General features: G+C 26.6%; 1 protein-coding gene across 1 annotated transcript in view; it reads right to left on the bottom strand.

Moving 5' to 3' along the window:
- Positions 1–19340, bottom strand: part of LOC117168680 (histone-lysine N-methyltransferase trithorax) — a 57886-nt gene that overhangs the window by 37080 nt on the left and 1466 nt on the right. The window contains exons 2-6 of the mRNA XM_033354352.1: positions 18288–19094; positions 12803–13400; positions 5082–6076; positions 836–1006; positions 354–749 (exon numbers count right to left, since the gene is read on the bottom strand). Coding sequence (XP_033210243.1) covers positions 354–749; positions 836–1006; positions 5082–6076; positions 12803–13400; positions 18288–19094 — 2967 coding nt within the window. The remainder of the gene's footprint in view (positions 1–353; positions 750–835; positions 1007–5081; positions 6077–12802; positions 13401–18287; positions 19095–19340) is intronic.

The raw sequence follows: 19340 nt of genomic DNA, 5'->3' as shown, positions 1-19340 counted from the left end.
CGCACATCTCGTGCCATTTGCTTGCCTTAGCCCTATTGGATTTTGATATACTTTCGCCATTTAAAGTCAAATTGGCAACGTACATTTCGTGCCATTTGCTTGCCTTAGCCCTACTGGATTTTGATATATTTTCACCATTTAAAGTGAAATTGGCGACGCACATCTCGTGCCATTTGCTTACCTTAGCCCTACTGGATTTTGATATATTTTCGCCATTTAAAGTGAAATTGGCAACGCACATCTCGTGCCATTTTCTTGTCTTATCCCTACTGTATTTTGATATACTTTCACCATGCAAAATCAAATTGGCGACGCACATCTTGCGACATTTGCTTGCTGGTATAAATTCTTACCTTGGTATCAAAGTCATTTTCATTGTAACATCTTTGACAGAGAGGACAGTAGTTTCCACGCTGGCGTAGCTTAAAGCACATGGAACATAATGGAAGATTTCCCACATGGACAGTGACTCCTTCGCTTCCACAGCTTTTGCATTTGATGCAACTCTGGCAAACGTAAGGCCTGTCCGGACTATAAAGCCTGGCACTCACACCAGATTTCGACAAGCACGAATGATGAAAAGACTGGCGACAGCGGATGCATGACAACTTTGGCCCGGAACGAAGTTGGCAGGTCTGACACACTGTGCAACGTGGACAACACCAGTTTGGCTGGACACAAGCGTTCCATTCGCTCGGTTCCAGACAATAGGCGTGATATGGTTCGCAGCAGCACTGACAGTGAATTAGCTGGAAAAAAATATCATTAAATAAAATGCAATACTCTAAACTCTGCTGATGAAATCGTGATGATTTGAATTCAGTTTTATGCTTACCGGTTCTCGACCAGCGCTCCCACATAGAAAACAAATGGCAGGAATGTGAAATAATTCTGAACCTATGAGTGCAAATCCTTTTGCCCCAACTTCGGCTGGATCATATTGCTCCCAAAAATCTATGGAAACTGTATGCACCATTGCTGCTGTTGCTTTCGGCAAAGAACGCTCCTGCAAGTTATTGACAAACCTCATGTTTAAATATAAGCGATAATAACAATGCAGACACCAGGGATAACAGTACAAAAGGAGCTCGAAAATTAGGGAATTTTTCAGGGTGGCCGTTTTAATCAAAGATAAAAATTACCGGTCATTTTCCGATTCGCAAACATTTTTCAAGGTCAATGAAATGAAAAAAATATTCGAACTCTAAAGCTAAAAAAAATTCTATTTGAAGTAATAAAAACGGAGCTGCAAATCAATTTAAGGAACTTTAATATTACATTTTTTATTAAACTGAACACTTCTTAAGCTGGAAGTTAAATTATTTTTATTTCAAATAGTTTAAAAATCCTTAAAAAGCTTCCAAATATTTGAATTTTTCCTATAAATTAAAAAAAAATCTGAAAAATTAAAAATATTTCCTTAAAAAGTTCCAAATTCATTTTTGACAATTTTGGAAATCTTTTTAAATATTCTCTTAAAATTCATTTTTCAAAATAAAAAAAATCATTTTCAATGTTCCTAAGAATCGTAAGAAAATGTTTTTTTATTCTTTTGAAGCCTTTCACAATTTTTATAAAACTTCTAAATTCTTTTTTTGGTAATCTGCAAAAATCTATATTTTGTTCTGAATTATGCCATCCTGTGCTGTTTGCATCAAAATTTCGATATGAATAGTCGGTTTGAAATAATTTCAAAATTTACATTAATTTTGATCGTTTCAGAACTTCAACATATCCTAAACTTACTCAGTTTTTTCTAGGAATAATAAGTTATCCACAATTTATTCATACAATAAAATTCAACAATTTTACTTAAAAATTAAAAGATTTCAAATAGAAAAATTAAAATTATATTGTTCTAAGTTTTTTGTTTGTTTAGTTTTAAATATTTTTTTTCTAATTGCTGACTGTAAATGAACAATTGAATATTTCTAAATATCAAGCAATTGACCTTTTCCTTAATTAAAAAATTTCAAATTACCAAATTTTAGATTATAGCAATATCTGAAATGTAATAAATTTGAATATAATAATTAATTAATAATAATGAATAAATTAATTAATAAAAATAAATTAAATAATAATTATGAAAATAGTTTATAAAGTTTCAATCGGGCGTTCCCACTTGTTTATCTACTAAGACTTTCCAATTGAAAAGGTTTAATTTTTAACCCCAGTTGATCAACCAACAATTTTTTTAGGGGCCATCCATATACCAAGTGGACAGATTAGTAGGAGGGGGGGTCAAAAAGTGGTGCAAAATTATCCACGCGGTATATGGATGGCCCCTTATTAAAAACTGTCGATTTCAAAGGCTTCTAATTTTTAATTTTTTAAGTATTTGAAACGACATTTTTCAAATTACGCATTTTAAACTGAATGATATCACAATTGAAACATATAACAATTTAACTAATTATTTTTTAAAACTGTTAAAATCAAAATTGAAAGGATTTTTTATTCCTAAAAATTTGTGAAATTCCCCGTCAAAAAATAAATTCACTGTCATTTGTCCCAATTTCCCAATCCAGCAGCCATCCTGTTTTTTTCACGAAAGGGGGGGGGGGTAATGGAAAAATGAAACATTCCTTTTTACAATAAGAAAAGAAACAATCGTTTTATGAAAAATTGTGTATTTCTAAATGTTTTACTGATCTTTTAATAGTTTCTGGCATTAAAGATTTTTTGAAGTTAGATATACTTAGGTTATTGAAAATCCATTCAAAGCGATATAAAAATGTCCGACAAAAATAGAATAGGTTACATAAACCATTTTTATAAGTTTAACATCGTTCTCACAATCAATACTATTTTTTTTTAATACAATAAATAATAATTAAATCGTGATTTTTATAAATATAATTAAATATTTCTGTCTAAGATTTGTCATTTAATTTTTTGAAATCCGGTGTACTTGAAAACGTTGGTAAAAGCGTTGAAATCCTTGAAATCTTTGTAAAATTTTTTTAAATCCTAGACATTTTTTTCTAATCTTTCTTTAATCTTTGTCAAATCTTTTATATTCGTTTGAAATCATTGAAAATTCATGAAAATTGTTTACATCTTCATAAATAATTAGGAAATTGTTTTAAATCTTTGAAATCTGTGTGAAATTGTTCAAAATCTTTAAAACATCTTTCTGTAATCTTTGTTTCTTAAATCTTTTGTATTCGTTTGAAGAAATCATTTAAATATTTGCGAAAACTTTTGAAATCTTCTTGAAAAACTTGAAATTATTTAGAGCCTCCGAAATCTGGTGTAATTGAAAATTTTTGTACAATCTTTGAAATATTCGTGAAATTTGTTGAAATCATTGAAAAATATTTCTCTAATCTTTGTTTGTCAAATCTTTGTATTCGTTTGAAATCATTAAAAATTTGTGAAAATTGTTTACATCTTCAAGAATAATTAGGAAATTATTTTAAATCTTTGAAATCTTTGTGAAATTTTTCGAAATCTATAAAACATCTTTTTATAATCTTTGTTTCTTAAATCTTTTGTATTCGTTTGAAGAAATCATTTAAATATTTGTGAAAACTTTTGAAATCTTCTTGAAAAACTTGAAATTATTTAGAGTCTCTGAAATCTGGTGTAATTGAAAATTTTGGTACAATCTTTGAAAAATTTGTGAATTTTTTTGAAATCATTGAAAAATATTTCTCTAGTCTTTGTTTGTCAAATCTTTGTATTCGTTTGATTGAAATAATTGTAAAAATATTTGACATATTCTAATAAATGTTGAAATTATTTAAAATCTTTCAAATCTGGTGTACTTGAAAATGTTTGTAAAAGCTTTAAAATCCTTGAAATTTTTGCGAAATCTTTGAAGAATCTTTCTTTAAACTTTGTTTGTGAAATCTTTTGGATTCGTTTGAAATCATTGAAATTTTGTGGAAATTGTTCAACATCTTCAAAAATAATTAGGAAATTATTTTTAATCTTTGCGAAATTTTTTGAAATATTTAAAACAACATTCTTTAATTGTCGTTTGTCAAATCTTTTGTATTCGTTTGAAATCATTGAAATCTTTGTGAAATTTTTTGAAATATTCATGAAGTCTTTAAAAATCTTTCTACAATCTTTCTTGGTCAAATCTTTTATATTCGTTTAAAATCATTTAAATGTTTGTGAAAACGCTTTAAACCTTCCAGAAGATGTTGAAATTATTTTTAATCTATTTGAAAATTTTTTACAATCTTTAAAACATCTTCCTTTAATCGTCGTTTGCCAAATCTTTTGTATTCATTTGAAATCATTGAAATATTTGTGGAAACTTTTGATATCTTCTAAAAAATTGGGAAATTATTTGAAATCTTTGAAATCATAAAATCTTTTATATTCATTTAAAATCATTGAAATATTTGCGAAAACTTTTGAAACTAATTTAAATCTGTGATATCTGGTGTACCTTTTCTGAAATCTCTGAAATTCTCGTATTTCTGAAATATTTTGTATTCATTTAAAATCAGAGATTCAAACGAAATTATGGGACATTTTCTGATATGTGCCAATTATTTCTGTTAATTAAAATGACTTACCTGCAAACTATGCTATGTATGCTATTGAAATCTTCTCATAATTGAAACTTTTTGAAATTAACATCTTTGAAATCTGGTGTCATGTACTCTTTTTAAAACCTTTGAAATCTTTAGAAATCTTTTAAAATCGTTACAATTAATTTGTCCATTGCATAGGCATGGTTCATTGATCAATAATAATAAAAACTTGTAAAATAATTAGTACAATCTGCAAAAAGTGCCCTAAGATCTCTTTATTCTGTTATGAACAAAAGATCAATTATATCTTAATAAATAAAAAACTTTTCAGTAACAATATTTCTTTTAAACGAAATGTTTCTTTCAAAACAGACTAAAAGATTTAAATTACTCTTCGCATTTCAGTAAAATAAATGTTTTAAAAGCAAAAAATTCAAATTCAAGGTTAAAGAAAAGGGGAATCTTTTTCAGAATAGTTGAAAAGACTGCGAATCCTGAGACACTGGTACAAATATCCCGGACTATTCCTGCTTTTCCAGTCCATAAAATGTATAGTTTTTTTTGTTCAACCAAAATTTTACTTACCACACCAAGATTTGCAGTCGAAACGATTTGCTGATTCTTGCCCCTCTTTTGCGATTGCGGAATAACATTAATATTGCAATTAAGACCCTCTGGATTTGATTTCTGGGTCTCCTTTTCCTTCGTAACTTCCTCCTTCCTCTCGACCTTCTCCCCTTCTTTTTGTGCCTTCGGGATGTTCTTGCCAACTTCTTCTTCCTTTCCATCAATAGACGGAAAGGTCGCTATCGGTTGTCCAAGAGCAACACTCGCGCTTCTACAAACATGCTTCACCCTGGGCCCTTTCAATTCTAGCCTTTGCCTCGAAGGTGCTTGGCATTTATTGAAAGTTGGCGGCACGACAGTAGGATTTTTAATTTTCTTTCGCACTTTGATCCGATTCTCCTTTTTACGTTTCTTACTCGGCGACACTGTCATTGGATTGTCCAACTTGTCCGTCTTTCTCGTTAGAACTCCTCCAACAGTGTCCTGATAAGTTGACTTTTGCCCAAGTTCCATGTTGTTCCAACTCATTGCGGACTTGAACAAGTTCTTCTCTAAATTATCTTCTGCTGGCCAACCCATACTACAACCTATCAGCTTCTGACTTTGCAGATCATTGTCCTCCAGGCCTAGAGACAAGGACATAGAGAGAGGATCTCTCATCAAAGGCGGCAACATTGTATTTAGTCCTGTGCGAATTGCCGTGGGAATATTGTAGCACTTGAGACACATTTTCAACCAACAGGCTGGACATCTAGCTTTGTAGACACACCTCATGAGATTCCATTGTTGACTTCTTACGACTGGAGGAACGAGGCACAATCCGTCGCCCTTGTGGCACTGGAGGGAGGGAAGTACACTGTTCATTGATTTGGCGCAGGCTTGGCGCTTTATCATTTTACTGATGAATTTACGACAAGATTCGCAACTGTAGATGCCAAATTTGCGCGCCTGTTTCACGAATCGGTAGAATCGCACAGCTCCACAAACTCCGCACTTGACTGTGCCGGTGAGACCTGTAAATTAATGTTTAACGATTTAGATTTGAAGGATTAAAGCTGTAACCAGGTGGCCAAAAAACTATATTTTCAAAAGAGTGATACCAAAGTTAGCCCATTTTTTGGGACTTACCTAGAAAAGATTAGCATCGCTTTTCATTATACATTTTTTTTAAATTACCCCTGTTTAGGGGTTGAGAAGACCCAAAAAAAAATTGAAAAATAGAAAGTACCACTAATTGTAAAATCATTTTTCACATCAACTCCTTATCAATCAAGAAAATACGTGATTTTACTTTTGTATGGTTTATTTTATAGGAAAAATACAATAGAAAATGATTTTATAAATAGTGGTATTTCCTGTTTTTTATTTTTTGGGGTCTTCTCAACCCCTAAATAGGGGTTATATTAAAAAAATTAATGAAAAGCGATGCTCATTTTGGTTTTCAATGACGAGTAATTTGATACATGCAACATTTTTATATTTTTCTCCAGGTTGCTAGCCAGGTCTAAAAAATAGGTTAAAAAACAGCCTATTTTGGCGTCATTCTTTCCTGACTTTCCCAAGACCGTTAATATTCCAAGGCCAGTATATTTATAAACGGAATAAAACATTAAAATTAAGGATTAAAATTTGTAAGTTATATATTGATTTCTACAAAAAAGATGAATTTTCTATCCAAAGGGATTAATTTTCAACAAGATAGTTTAATTTTTGACTAAAAAGATGACTTTTTAAGAAAATAATTAAACCTACAACAAAATAACTGAACTTTCAGCAAAATATTTGACGAATTTTCAGTCAAAGTGGACGAAAATTGAACGAAACAGTTGAGTTTTCAACCAAAAATATGACTTTAAGCAAATACTTTAATTTTCAAAAAAAAATGATCAAATTTGCAACAAAATAGTTTAATCTTTAAGCAAATATTTGAATTTTCAACTTACAAAAAGGATTTCTCATCCAACAATAATGAAATTGCTACAAAAAGAGATGAATTTTAAAACGAAAGACGAATTTTGAACAAAATAAGATCAATTTTCCACAAAAATTAAAAAAGTTAAATTTTCAGCATAAAATGGAAAAGTTTAAGTTTTCAGTAAAAAAAATTAATAAAAAGATTTCCAGTTAAACAAAATGAAACAAAACGAGTTTTTAACCAAAGAAATAAATTATTTAAAAAATTAATAAAAAAATGCAGCCAAAAACAGTTGGATTTTCAACTAGACTTGAATTTTCTAGTGAAAAAGACTGGTTACTAAAGATAAATCAGTAAATAAGATAGTAGCCTTTGCAAGTAAGAAAAATGTTATAAATTTGATATTTCAATAACAAAAATAATGAATTTTTTACCAAAAGAAATGAACTTTAAAACCAAAAAGATGAATTTTCAACTAAATAATATGAATTTCCAACCAAAAATGAAAGTTTAATTTTCAGTAAAAAGATTAATTATTTATCGAACAAAATCGACTTTTTAATAAAATAGTTCAATTTTCCACCAGGGATGAACCTTCCCCCATAACTTTCATTTTTTAACAAAGCAGTTCAATTTTCACCTAAACAATTGAATTTTCAATCAAAAAAGATAAATTTGCAACAAAATAGTCCAAAATACAACGAAAGGGATGAATTTTAAACTAAAACGACAAATCTTCAACTGGAGTAGTTAAATTTTCAGTTAAACAAATTAATTAAAAATTAAAACAGTTTTTAAGCAAAGAGGTGAATGAAAAAAGACGCTTCTACCAACAACAGTTGCAGTGTCAAAAAAGATTAAATTTAAAACTAAAAAGACGAATTTTCAACAAAATACATGAATTTTTAAATACATAGTTGACATTTCAATTAGGAAAGTAAAATTTTCAGTAAAAAATGGAAACAATGAAATTTTCAGAGGAAAATGGAAAAAGTTTCAGTAAAAAAATTAATTTTCAACCAACAAAATAGTCCAATTGTCCATCAGAGATGAACCTTCAACCAAAAAAAGGTTTTAACGAAGTAGTTTAACTATTAACCCAATAGTGGAATTTTTATTAAAAAAGATAAATTTTTAACGAAAATTTCTAAAATCTTAACGAAAGAAATGAATTTTCAACTAAAGATGAAGGATCTTCAACAAAAAAAAAACTCTTTTAACCCAAGCGGTTCAACCTTAAGCCAATAGTGCAATTTGCAACTAAAAACGATAAACTTTTAACGAATAATGTAATATTAGATATTTCAACCAAAAAGATTTTAATTTAAAAAGAAAAGTTCAATTCAACCAAAAAAAGATTAAATTTCATGTAAACAGTTGAATCCACAACCAAAAAAGATTTATTAAAACAAATTACCAATCTAAGTGGTGAACTTGCAACTAAAACAATCAATCTTAAACAAGAAAATTATTTTTCAACAAAGAGACTCAACCTTTAAATAGTTAGTTCAATTTTTAGCCAAAAAATATTTTATTTTAAATCAAAAATAGTTTAAATTACTACAAAATATTAATTATTAACAAAACTGTCGAATTTTCATCCAGAGAAGGTTAATTTTCAACGAAACCGTTGCATTTTTATGCAAAAAAATATTTAAAATCTACTAAAAACTATAAATTTGCAAAGAAGATGACGATTTTTCACAAAAACAGTTGAATTTTCAACCCAAAAGGATGACTTTTCATCGAAACTATATTTTCGACCTGAAAATAACATTTTAAACTAAAAAAATAATTGTAAGGAGTAAGAAACTGAAAAAAAAAAAAACAGAAATGGAAATACAAGGCCAATGGATTTCCAAGAAGTATATTATATCATAAAGATATAATTTTTTTTTAATGATGAACAAGAATATTGATGGCGCGAATTTCTTTGAGAAAGTACAATTTTATAATGAATTATTTCCCAACTTTTTCAATGAATATTTATAAAACAATTTATTGCAGTTGTTATAATAATTTTAAAACAGTTTAAAGTTAAATCAATTGTTTTTAAAAATTGCAATATTTTTTTTCTGAAAATAATTGACAAAACAGTTTTGCAAAATAAGACATTTTTTTTATTTGAACAAAATGTGTAAAAATATGCAATGAAACGATTGTTTAACGCAAATTATTGGGAACATAATTTTTCAATGATTTTAACAAAATAATATATTAAAAATGTTAGTGCAAGTTTTTTTAAATAGTTGAAATTCATTAAAATTGTTTTTAAAAGTCGCAATCTTTTCTGTTCATTTTGAAAATAATTGACAAAAAAGTGGTGTACTATTAGAAAAATTTTTGAGTAAAAATGTTACCGATTTTTTTTAACGCAAATTATTGGTAACATGAATATTCAATTGATATTAATACAATAATTTATTAAAGTTGTGGTCAAAAAATTTGAATTTTTTTCATTGATTACAATTCTTTTTAAAGGTCGGAATATTTTTTGTTCAATTTGAAAATAATTGACAAAAAAGGGTTTGACTATAAGACAAATTTCGACGACAGAATGAATAAAAATATGCAATTAGACGATTTTTTTAAAGCAAATTATTGGTAAAATGAATTTTCAATATTATTAATCAAACTATTCATTAAAGTTGTTTTAAAAAAATAGGAAGAAAAATTCAACTGATTACAAATGTTTTAAAAGATTGCAATCTTTTTTGTTCACTTTGCAGATAATTAACAATTAAGATGTTCACTATAAAAAATAAAAATTTAAACAAAATAATTTAAACAAATTTAATTCGTTACGATTGTTTTTAAACATCGCAATCTTTTTTGTTAACTTTGAGAATAATTAATGAATCAGTATTGCAGTATAAATAAGTTAATATATGAACGAGATATAAAGTTTAAAATATGCAATTAACTGATCTTTAAATCCAAATGAATGGCAACATGAATTTTCAATAATATTGACAAAAAAATTTAGTAAAGTTATCATCAAAAAATTAAAAAGCAGTCTTGATTTTAAAGGTATGGTTAACAAATATAGTTTTTTATTCCACAACTTTTTCAATATTTATTTATCCTATAAATCCTATTCTTTATAATATAAAGCGTTAGAAATATTCGACATATTTGTAACACTAGATACTTTTTACTGCATAATTAATTTTTATAAATGCCTTATGATGGAAGAAAGCAAATTATTTACAAGCTTCAAGAAAATATAAATTTGTACAGTTTAGTTTAACTAATCGTGAATATTAATTTTCAATAATCATTATAAATGTTAATGAAAGGAAAATTGAATTGAAATTTACAATTTTCAGAGTTTATAATATTTACTTATCACAATGTAGAAAATTGAATATTCGTTTTGTACAATTATTATTGGTACTCTCTGAAAAGTGTATTCGTATTTAATCATCAAAATAATAGTTTTTTCACTTTTAATTAGTACTTATTAATTTATTGGGCATTTAATAGACTACAAAAAGTATATTTTTTTTTTGAGATAAATATATGAAAAAAACGTATGTTAACAATTCAAATAAATTAAATTTTTATTTTCCGCATGCGTTTAAATAATTTTCGGACTAAAAGTACAGCCAGCGCATTTATAAGCATTTGGAATTAGGATTTAAACAATCGTATTTTCTACCTTTATTCATAATAATTACATTATTTCAATTTCGAGGGAAAATGTGCCGCTTTGAATTGGAAAGGGCGCTTAAATTAAATATCCTAATTTCTAAGTTCTTCAAGGTAAAAAACCAACCAAATACCTACAAGATTAATAATATTATTGTAAAAAATGATGTTTCTAAATATATTTTAAACACTTTTTAGTTTATTTTTCAAATCAATTTGAACCTAAAAAATTAGTTTTTAACTAAAATGATGAACCTTCAACCAAAAAATATGAATTGTGCTGAATTTCAAACCGAAAAGATTAATTTTCTACAAAAAATTACTTATTTTCAACAAAGTAAATTAATTTTTGTTGAAAAAAAATGTTCAACCAAAATTAGAATAGTTAAAATGTTAGAAAAATAAATGTTCAACCATAAAAAAAAAACGAATATTCAAGAAAATAATTTTTTTTTCATACGAAAAAATTATTTTTTTAACAAAAAATATAAGGATTAATTTATCAGTCAAAACAATCAATTTTCTATCCCCCAAATAAAGTTCTCAACAAAATAATTTAATTTTTAACTCAGAAGATGAATTTTCTACCAAAAAGACACAGTTTCATTAAAATATATAGATTTTCAACTAAAAAAGATAAATTTACAAACTAAAATTAGAATAAGTCAATTTGAAGTTAGAAAAGTAAATTTTAAACCAACAAAAAAAACCCTTTTCATCCAAATTAATTAATTTTAATCAGAAATTATAAATTTTCGAGTAAAAATGGAATAGTTACATCTTCAGTTAAAAGCATTAATTTTCAACTAAAAAGAAATCAATTTTCAGCCAAATTAATTAATTTTTAGTCGCAGTGATGGATTTTCAACCAAAAAAATGAATTTTTTACCAAGTATTGGAATTTGCAACTCAAAATATGAATTTTCTATAAAAAAATGAATTTTCAACTAAATTTTGTTTTCAGCCAAAGAAATAAATTCCTAACAAAAACAAGGATAGTTAAATTTTCTACAAAAAAAAAGTTTAACAAAAAAGATTACATTTCTATTAAAAGAAGGTGAATTTTCCAAAAAAATGGAATAGTTAAAGTGAATTTTAAACTAAAGTGATTACAACTAAAAAAAAATTAATTTTCAACTGAAAAGATAGATTTTCTAATAAAAATAAAATACTTAAATTTTCAGTTAGTAAAATAAATGTTCAACCAAGTAAGAAATGAGTTTTGAACAAAATAGCTAAATTTTTAACCACAGAAATTAATTTTTAATCCAAAAGATGAATTTTCTACTAAAAAAGATAGTTTCAATAAAATATATAAGTTTTCAACTAAAAAAGATAAAATTACAAACCAAAACTATAAAAAGTCAATTTGCAGTTAGAAAAGTAAATTTTAAACAAACACAAAAACACAGTTGAAGTTCCAACTAATGAGAGTACTCTTCTACCGAAAGAGATGGATTTTCAACAGATACTTGAATTTTTACATAAAGCAGATAAATTTTCAACTAAAAATAGAATAATTAAACTTTCAGTAAAAAACTTAATTTTTTTCAGCCAAAAAGATAAATTTTAAACCAATTCGATGAATTTTCTACCAAAAATAGACGAATTTTTAACAAAGTACATGAATTTCCAACCAAATATTGGATTTTTCAAAGGAATTTTTAACCAAAAAGATGAATTAGTCACCAAGAAGCTTAAATAATCTTCTGCAAATTCGAATTTCAATAAAATACAGGAATTTTAAACCAAATATTTGCACCAAACATATACGATTCGAGTTTTCATTTAAAATTAAGTAGTTGCAATTTTTTTTTTATACCACAAATTGTTGAATTCAAACAAAAAAGTTTGAATTTTCAAGAAAATAATTTGAATCCTCAAACAGATAGTGGCGATTTTTAACCACAATAATAAAAGTAACTTCAACTTCAGTTTTTCGAAAATTCCCTAACTCCATCAGGTTTTCCTTGACATTCTCTCACTTTCTAGAATGACCTGATCTGTAGCAACTATGTTATTTAAAAAAGTATATTTTTATTTAACTCTAGAATGTTTTTGCAAAAATAATGTAGTAATTATGGTTTATATTTGTGGAAACAATAAATGCTTTAAATTATCTTAAATGCTCTATAAATTCTCTGTCCAAGCTCAAATACTGATCAAAACTTACCTGAATTTGTATTTCCATTTGCCGGACACTGAGCATTCGCCATAGAAAATGGCCCTTCGGTGCCACTCAAAGTTTTGTTATCCAATTTTAACCTTGCTTTTCTTAAGATAACTTTCCCTCCAGTCAACTTTGTTCCCGTCCACTCGGACTGCTCATCTTCCGAATTATTTCCATGATCGCTTCCACTTTCCGACAAGGAACTTTCCGAATCGAAGTCAGAATCGTTCTTGCAATCCATCGAATCATCCGGACTACACTCATCATTTTTCACACTCCTCAGACTATTTTCGCACAAGCCACTTTCTTCGGTAGACATTGGTTTACTCGATTCTTCTGGAGTATCAGGTACCTTCGCCGAGGGACTTGGACCGCTCGACGCGTTGTTTAGAGTTCCTGATCTCGTCTGAATTCTGGAAGACTCTGAATTTGGAACATTGGGATCCGGAAGAACCCTTGAAGGAATGCCATGATTCTTCTGACTCGAGGGCACAGGAATTTTCGCATCAGTTGTGATTTGCGAGGAATCTTTACTTCCAAGGTTGCAATTGTGTGGAACCTTGGTGATTTTGCCTTTGCCTGATGCATTCTGGGATTTACCCTGTAATTAGGCACAATTAAGCAATTAAAATTGATATTTAAATTCAAGGAACAAAAGGGAAAATTTACTGTACAAAAATATATTTTACAGGGTGTCATGAAACTTAATTTTCATATTCCCAGATTTCCCGGTATGAAATTAAGATTGTCTTGGTTTTCTCTTGTGATATATGTGCCTTAATTTTGCAAGTAATTATTATTTAAAAAAGTAATATAAGATACTAGAAAAGTTTAAAAATTCATATTCTTATATCTTGGTCGATATTCAAAATTAAATATTTATTAGTTCTAAATTAAAATCTCAAGCAAGCCAAGAGGAACGTTTGAAGGGATGTAAGATATTAAAAGTTTGCTGATTTGTCCTTTCATTCTGCCAAAGTTTTAACTTGGAAGAAATAAGTTTTCAAGAATTCAAAAAGTAAGAGATCAATAACTTATAATTATACAATCGATTTATAAACGACCTTACAATTTAAAATTATTACAACTTATCTTTTCAAAGTTCAGATCTTAACGGAATCCAAGGAAAATTCAACACAGTATTTTCAAAACATCGATTATATTCTATGGAAATTTATATTGAAAATAAGCACAAGAAAATGGTTTATTTACTCTTTTTTCGTAATACTTCGCAACGAGTAATCAAAAATACTTCAAACTAACATCATTGGACGCAGAAATGTTATATCTTTAATCCTACTCTGAGAAAAAAAGTAATTTGTTTTATTAGCAAACTTAGATTATATTATATTGTCACTATTTTCTTAAATATTTGTTTTATTTGGTTATTGGTCCTGAATTTGTGAAAACATGTTTAATAGGATATAAAATAATATAACATGAATAAAAAGTAAAAGTTGAAAAATGCATTTTTTCAACCTTTTAAACATTTCCCCCCTAAAACTAATACTTTCAATTTATTTATTTTTTAACTGCAAATTTTACTAAGATTTAGAATAAAAATCTAGTTAATTATTTGAAAAATTAACTTTTTCAATTATGAAAAAATTTTGCAGTTTTGAAGAATTGAACAATTAAAAGCATTTGAAATTTCATTTTTTTGTTTTGAGTTTATAAACTGGAAATATAAATTATTCTTTTTTTTTTAATTTTTAGTCCCAGTATTAAGAATTGAATAATTGATTTTACAAGTCGATTTTGAATCATTAAAAAAGCAATTTAAAGATTTTAAACGCTTTATTATTAAATTTCAAACCCTATGTTCAAATATTGTTCCAGTTTAAAATAATCCACTCTTAGCCCATGCAATTTGAAATTTTTTAATTCAAAAAAGTGTTTTAAAAATATTTAGAAATATTTGATTGTTTTCTTAAAATAAACATTTGCAAATCAAATATTCAAAATTAAACAGTTTGAAACTGGATCGTTTCAAATTGAAATCCAATAAAATGAACCGTTGAAACTCCAGAATGCCAAATTTGAACTTTATTCGGTAAACTTTTTATTGGTTAATTATGTTTAATTTTTAATTTGTAAATTAAATTTTTCAATTTTGACGTTTAAACACCAATTTACCAATTATTGATTCCAAAAGATTTAACATTTAAGAAATTTAACGTCTTTTTTAAAAATTGTTTGGTTTTAAACGAAATTTAAAATTGGTCTTTTATCATTTCAATATTCTTTTCTTCAGATTCCCAACTATCAAGTGAAAATACAGAATTTGTAACCAGATAGATGCATTTTTAACAAAATATTTGAATTTTGAACAAAGAAGAGAAATTTTCTAAAAAAGTAGAATTTTTAAACAAATTGTTAAATTTTCAAATTAAAAAGATAAATTTTAAAAAATGGAAGTTAAATTTCCGAATTAAAAAAAAAATTAAATTTTCAACCAGAGAAAAGCGAATTTTCAAAAAAACAGTTGAATTTTCAATCAAAATTATACATTTTTAAATAAAATGATGAATTTCAAACCGGTACAGTTAAATTTTAAACTAAAAGGATTAATAATCAATTAAAATTATCAATCATTAACTGGAATATTCGAATTTTTAACAAAAGACATGAATTTTCAACCAAGAAAATTAGTTTTCAACCAAGAAAATTAATTTTCCACCAAAAAAGATGAAGTTCAACAAATTACATGAATTGTCAATTATAAAAAATAAATTTTCAACTAAAATGGAATAATTAAATTTACAGCTAACAAAAACTAGTTTTAAACGAAGTGATGACCTTACAATTAAACTAATTAATCTTTAACTGGAATATGTAGTTGACTTTTCAACTAAGAACATTAATTTTGTAGCAAAAAATACGAATTTTCAACTACAAAACATACATTTACAATAAAAAATCGAATAAGTAAACTTTAATATTTAGTTCAAAAAATTAATGTTTAACAAAAAGATCAATTTTAAACTAAAATAATGGAATATTCAACAGGAATAGTTCAATTTTTATTTAAGAACATTAATTGTGAACCCAAAAAGAATATTTTTCAACCAAATATTTCAAATTTAAACTGGAATATTTAATTTTTCATTTAAAAAATTAATTTTCAAGAAAAAAATTGAACTTTCAATCAAAGAGATAAATTTTCAATTAAAATGATGAATCTTGAACAACAAAAACTAATTTTTAACAACAGTGCTCAAATTTCAATTTAAAAAAATTCATTTTGAACAAAAAATGTAAGTTAAATTTTTAATTAAAAAAATGTTTAACCAAAAATATGAATTTTAAACTAATTTTATGGAATAATGAAATGAAATACTAAAATTTTCAATTAAGAAAACTAATTGTGAATCAAAAAGAAATAATTTAAACAGAATAATTGAAGTTTCAAATAGTCAAATTTTTTGTAAAAAAAATAATTTTCAAAACAAAAACAGCGAACTTTTAATAAACTATTTCAATCTTTAACAAAATAATTTAATTTTAATTTTAAATTATGAATCTTGAACAACAAAAATTAATGTTTAACGAAACAGCTTAACTTTCAACTATGTAAGTTGAATTTTCATTTAAAAAAGATGATTTTTCAAAGAAAAATGTACTAGTTGAAATTTAAACCAAAAAAGATTTTAATATAAATAAAAAACAGTTGAATTCAAAGAAAAAAAAACGAATTTTCAAAAAGTTGAATTTTCATCCAAATACTTGAATTTTAAAATAAAAAATAATGTTCAACCAAAAAAATGAATTTTAAACTAATTGTATGGAATAGTCAACTGGAACAGTTAAATCTTCAACTAAGAAAATTAATTGCGAAACAAAAAGAAATATTTTTCAGCAGAATAATCAAATTTTGAAATAGTCCAATTTTTTGTATAAAAATTAATTTTCAATCCAAAAAAGCGGACTTTTAATAAAATATTTCAATTTTCAACAAAATACTTTAATTTTCAGTTTCTTGAATAAGAAAAATGAATGTTTAACAAAATAGATAACTTTCAACTAAGTACTTGAATTTTCATTCAACAAAGATGAATTCTCAACGAAAAATGTACTAGTTGAAATTTAAACCAAAAAAGATTTTAGTATAAATAAAAAACAGTTGTACTCAATCAAAAAAGGTTTTAATTTTAAAGAAAAAATAGTTAAAGTCAACCAAAAAAGACGGATATTCAAAAAGAGTTGAATTTCCAAAAAAATACATGAATTTTCAAATAAAAAATTAATGTTCAACCAAAAAGATGAATTTTAAACTAATTTTATGGAATAATCAACTGGAACAGTTAAATTTTCAGTTAAGAAAATTAATCGTAAACCAAAAAAAAAATATATATTTTTTACCAGAATAATTTAAGTTTCAAATGGTCCAATTTTTCGTAAAAAAATTAATTTTCAGCAAAATACTTCAATTTTAACTTATGAATCTTGAACAAACAAAATTAATTTTTAACAAAACAGTTTAACTTTCAACTACGTAAGTTGAATTTTCATTTAATAAAGATGAATTTTCAAAGTAAAATGTACTTCGTTGTTAATTAAACCAAGAAAGGTTTTAATATGTATAAAAAAACAGTTGAACACAACCAAAAAAGGTTTTAATTTTTTGATCAAAAGTAGTTAAGTTCAACCAAAAAGGTGAATTTTCAAAAAAAAGTTAAATATTCATCCAAAAACTTGATAACAAAAAAATGTTGAACCGAAAAGATGAATTTTAAACTAATGCTATGGAATAATCAACTGGAACAGTAAAATTTTCAATTACGAAAATTATTTTGAACCAAAAACATATTTTTCAACAGAATAATTGAAGTTTTAAATAGTCCAATTTTTTGTAAAACAAAAAATAATTTTCAACAGCAAAAAAGCGAACTTTTAATAAAATATTTCAATTTCCAAAAAAATACTTCAATTTTAAAATATGAATTTTGAACAACAAAATTATATTGAAAAAAAAAACAGTTTAACTTTCAACTAAGTTGAATTTTCATCCAACAGGGATGAATTTTCAACAAAAAATGTACTTCGTTGTTAATTAAACCAAGAAAGGTTTTAACATATATCAAAAACAGTTAAACTCGGCCAAAAAAGGTTTGAATTTTTAATTTAAAAATAGTTAAATTGAACCAGAAAAGACGAATTTCAAATAGTTGAATTTTCAGTGAGAAAACGAACTTTCAGCAATAGTTAAATCCAGTAATATAAAGCTAATTTTACAAATACAAAAAAATGTGATTAATTTTATATTATAATTATAAAAATATAAGCATGCTCTAAAAAAATGCCTGAATTTTCAACGAAATAGATTAATCCAGTAACATAAAGCTACTTATACGAATGAAAAAATCATTGTTATTCAATTTTATATTGCAATTTAAAAAAATTAATGCCTCTAAAACTCAGGACCTCAATAGTAGTTTCGCAAACGTTGCGTAAATTATGCGCTTGGCAAAAAAAACCGTTTACTCACCTGTGAACTTTTCGTTTGTGCGTCTGGAAAGGAATCCGCCGATTTCTCACAACTCTTTGTAGCCTGCTGGAAATTTTGACCACTGGAAGCTGAGTTAGTCGCTTTTTTCGACTTGGTTTTCATCTCCTTCTCGTCTAATTTCAAGAGTAGATTTTCGTTCTCTTCTTTCACCTTTTTGGCCTTCTTTGCCTGCTTTGCGGAATCATTTTCACTGTGCTCTGGGCCAGACTTCTCTTCCAATTCCTCGATAAACCTTTTATTCGGCTTAATCACCCTCGACGAATGAGCGCTGCGCATCGGCAGCACGAATTTCCTAGCACTTCCAGATTTATCGGACGATTGCACTTGAGTAACACGTCCATTGCTGTTGTTTGATTTTGCTTTTTGAAGCAAACGCTTAGCAGTACTATTTCGCAATTGCCTTGTTCGATGATGCCGGTCGAGGATATTATTAACAGATTTTAGCACAGGAGTCTTGACGAAATTAGAGAATTTTTCCTTCTTCTCCTTTTTCCCCAAAAGTGCTTTCTCCTCCGCAGTTTTCACGTCTGCGGACTTTGTATCTGCTTTCACACTTTTCTTGACATCTTTATTCTCATTGATATCATTTTTATGATTTTCAGTATCCGAGGAGGAATTTTTTACATCTTTTTCGAGGTACTTTTCAACATTGCTCGAAGATGGAAGATTCTTGACTGAAACTGGCAATTTTTTCGCAGCATTTTTTGCATCCTTCTGCTGTGTTTTTATGTACGACGCAGAAAGCTTAGCCTCTTTGCTGCTAAAACCGTGAAACGGTGGATGTTCCTGAAAAAAGAAAGGTTTATTTACTTCAGATAGAGTAGATTGAAATTTGTTTCCTTGTTAAAATAAAATTGAGGAGGCTCTTAGAAAGTGCATTTACAATTTACTTGGAAAATGTCGTAAAAAGAGAAACTGAAGAATTATGCAAATTTATTTAAAATGTTTAAATTAGCAATTCAAAACGGACAATATTGTTAAGAACATTAGTCATATTTCAATATCAATGTCCAATCTAAAATTAGAGTTAAT

The sequence above is a fragment of the Belonocnema kinseyi genome, chromosome 3 (genome assembly GCF_010883055.1).
Source record: "Belonocnema kinseyi isolate 2016_QV_RU_SX_M_011 chromosome 3, B_treatae_v1, whole genome shotgun sequence".
In the NCBI taxonomy this organism is placed as follows: Eukaryota; Metazoa; Arthropoda; class Insecta; order Hymenoptera; family Cynipidae; genus Belonocnema; species Belonocnema kinseyi.
This window is presented reverse-complemented; position numbering and strand designations above follow the sequence as displayed.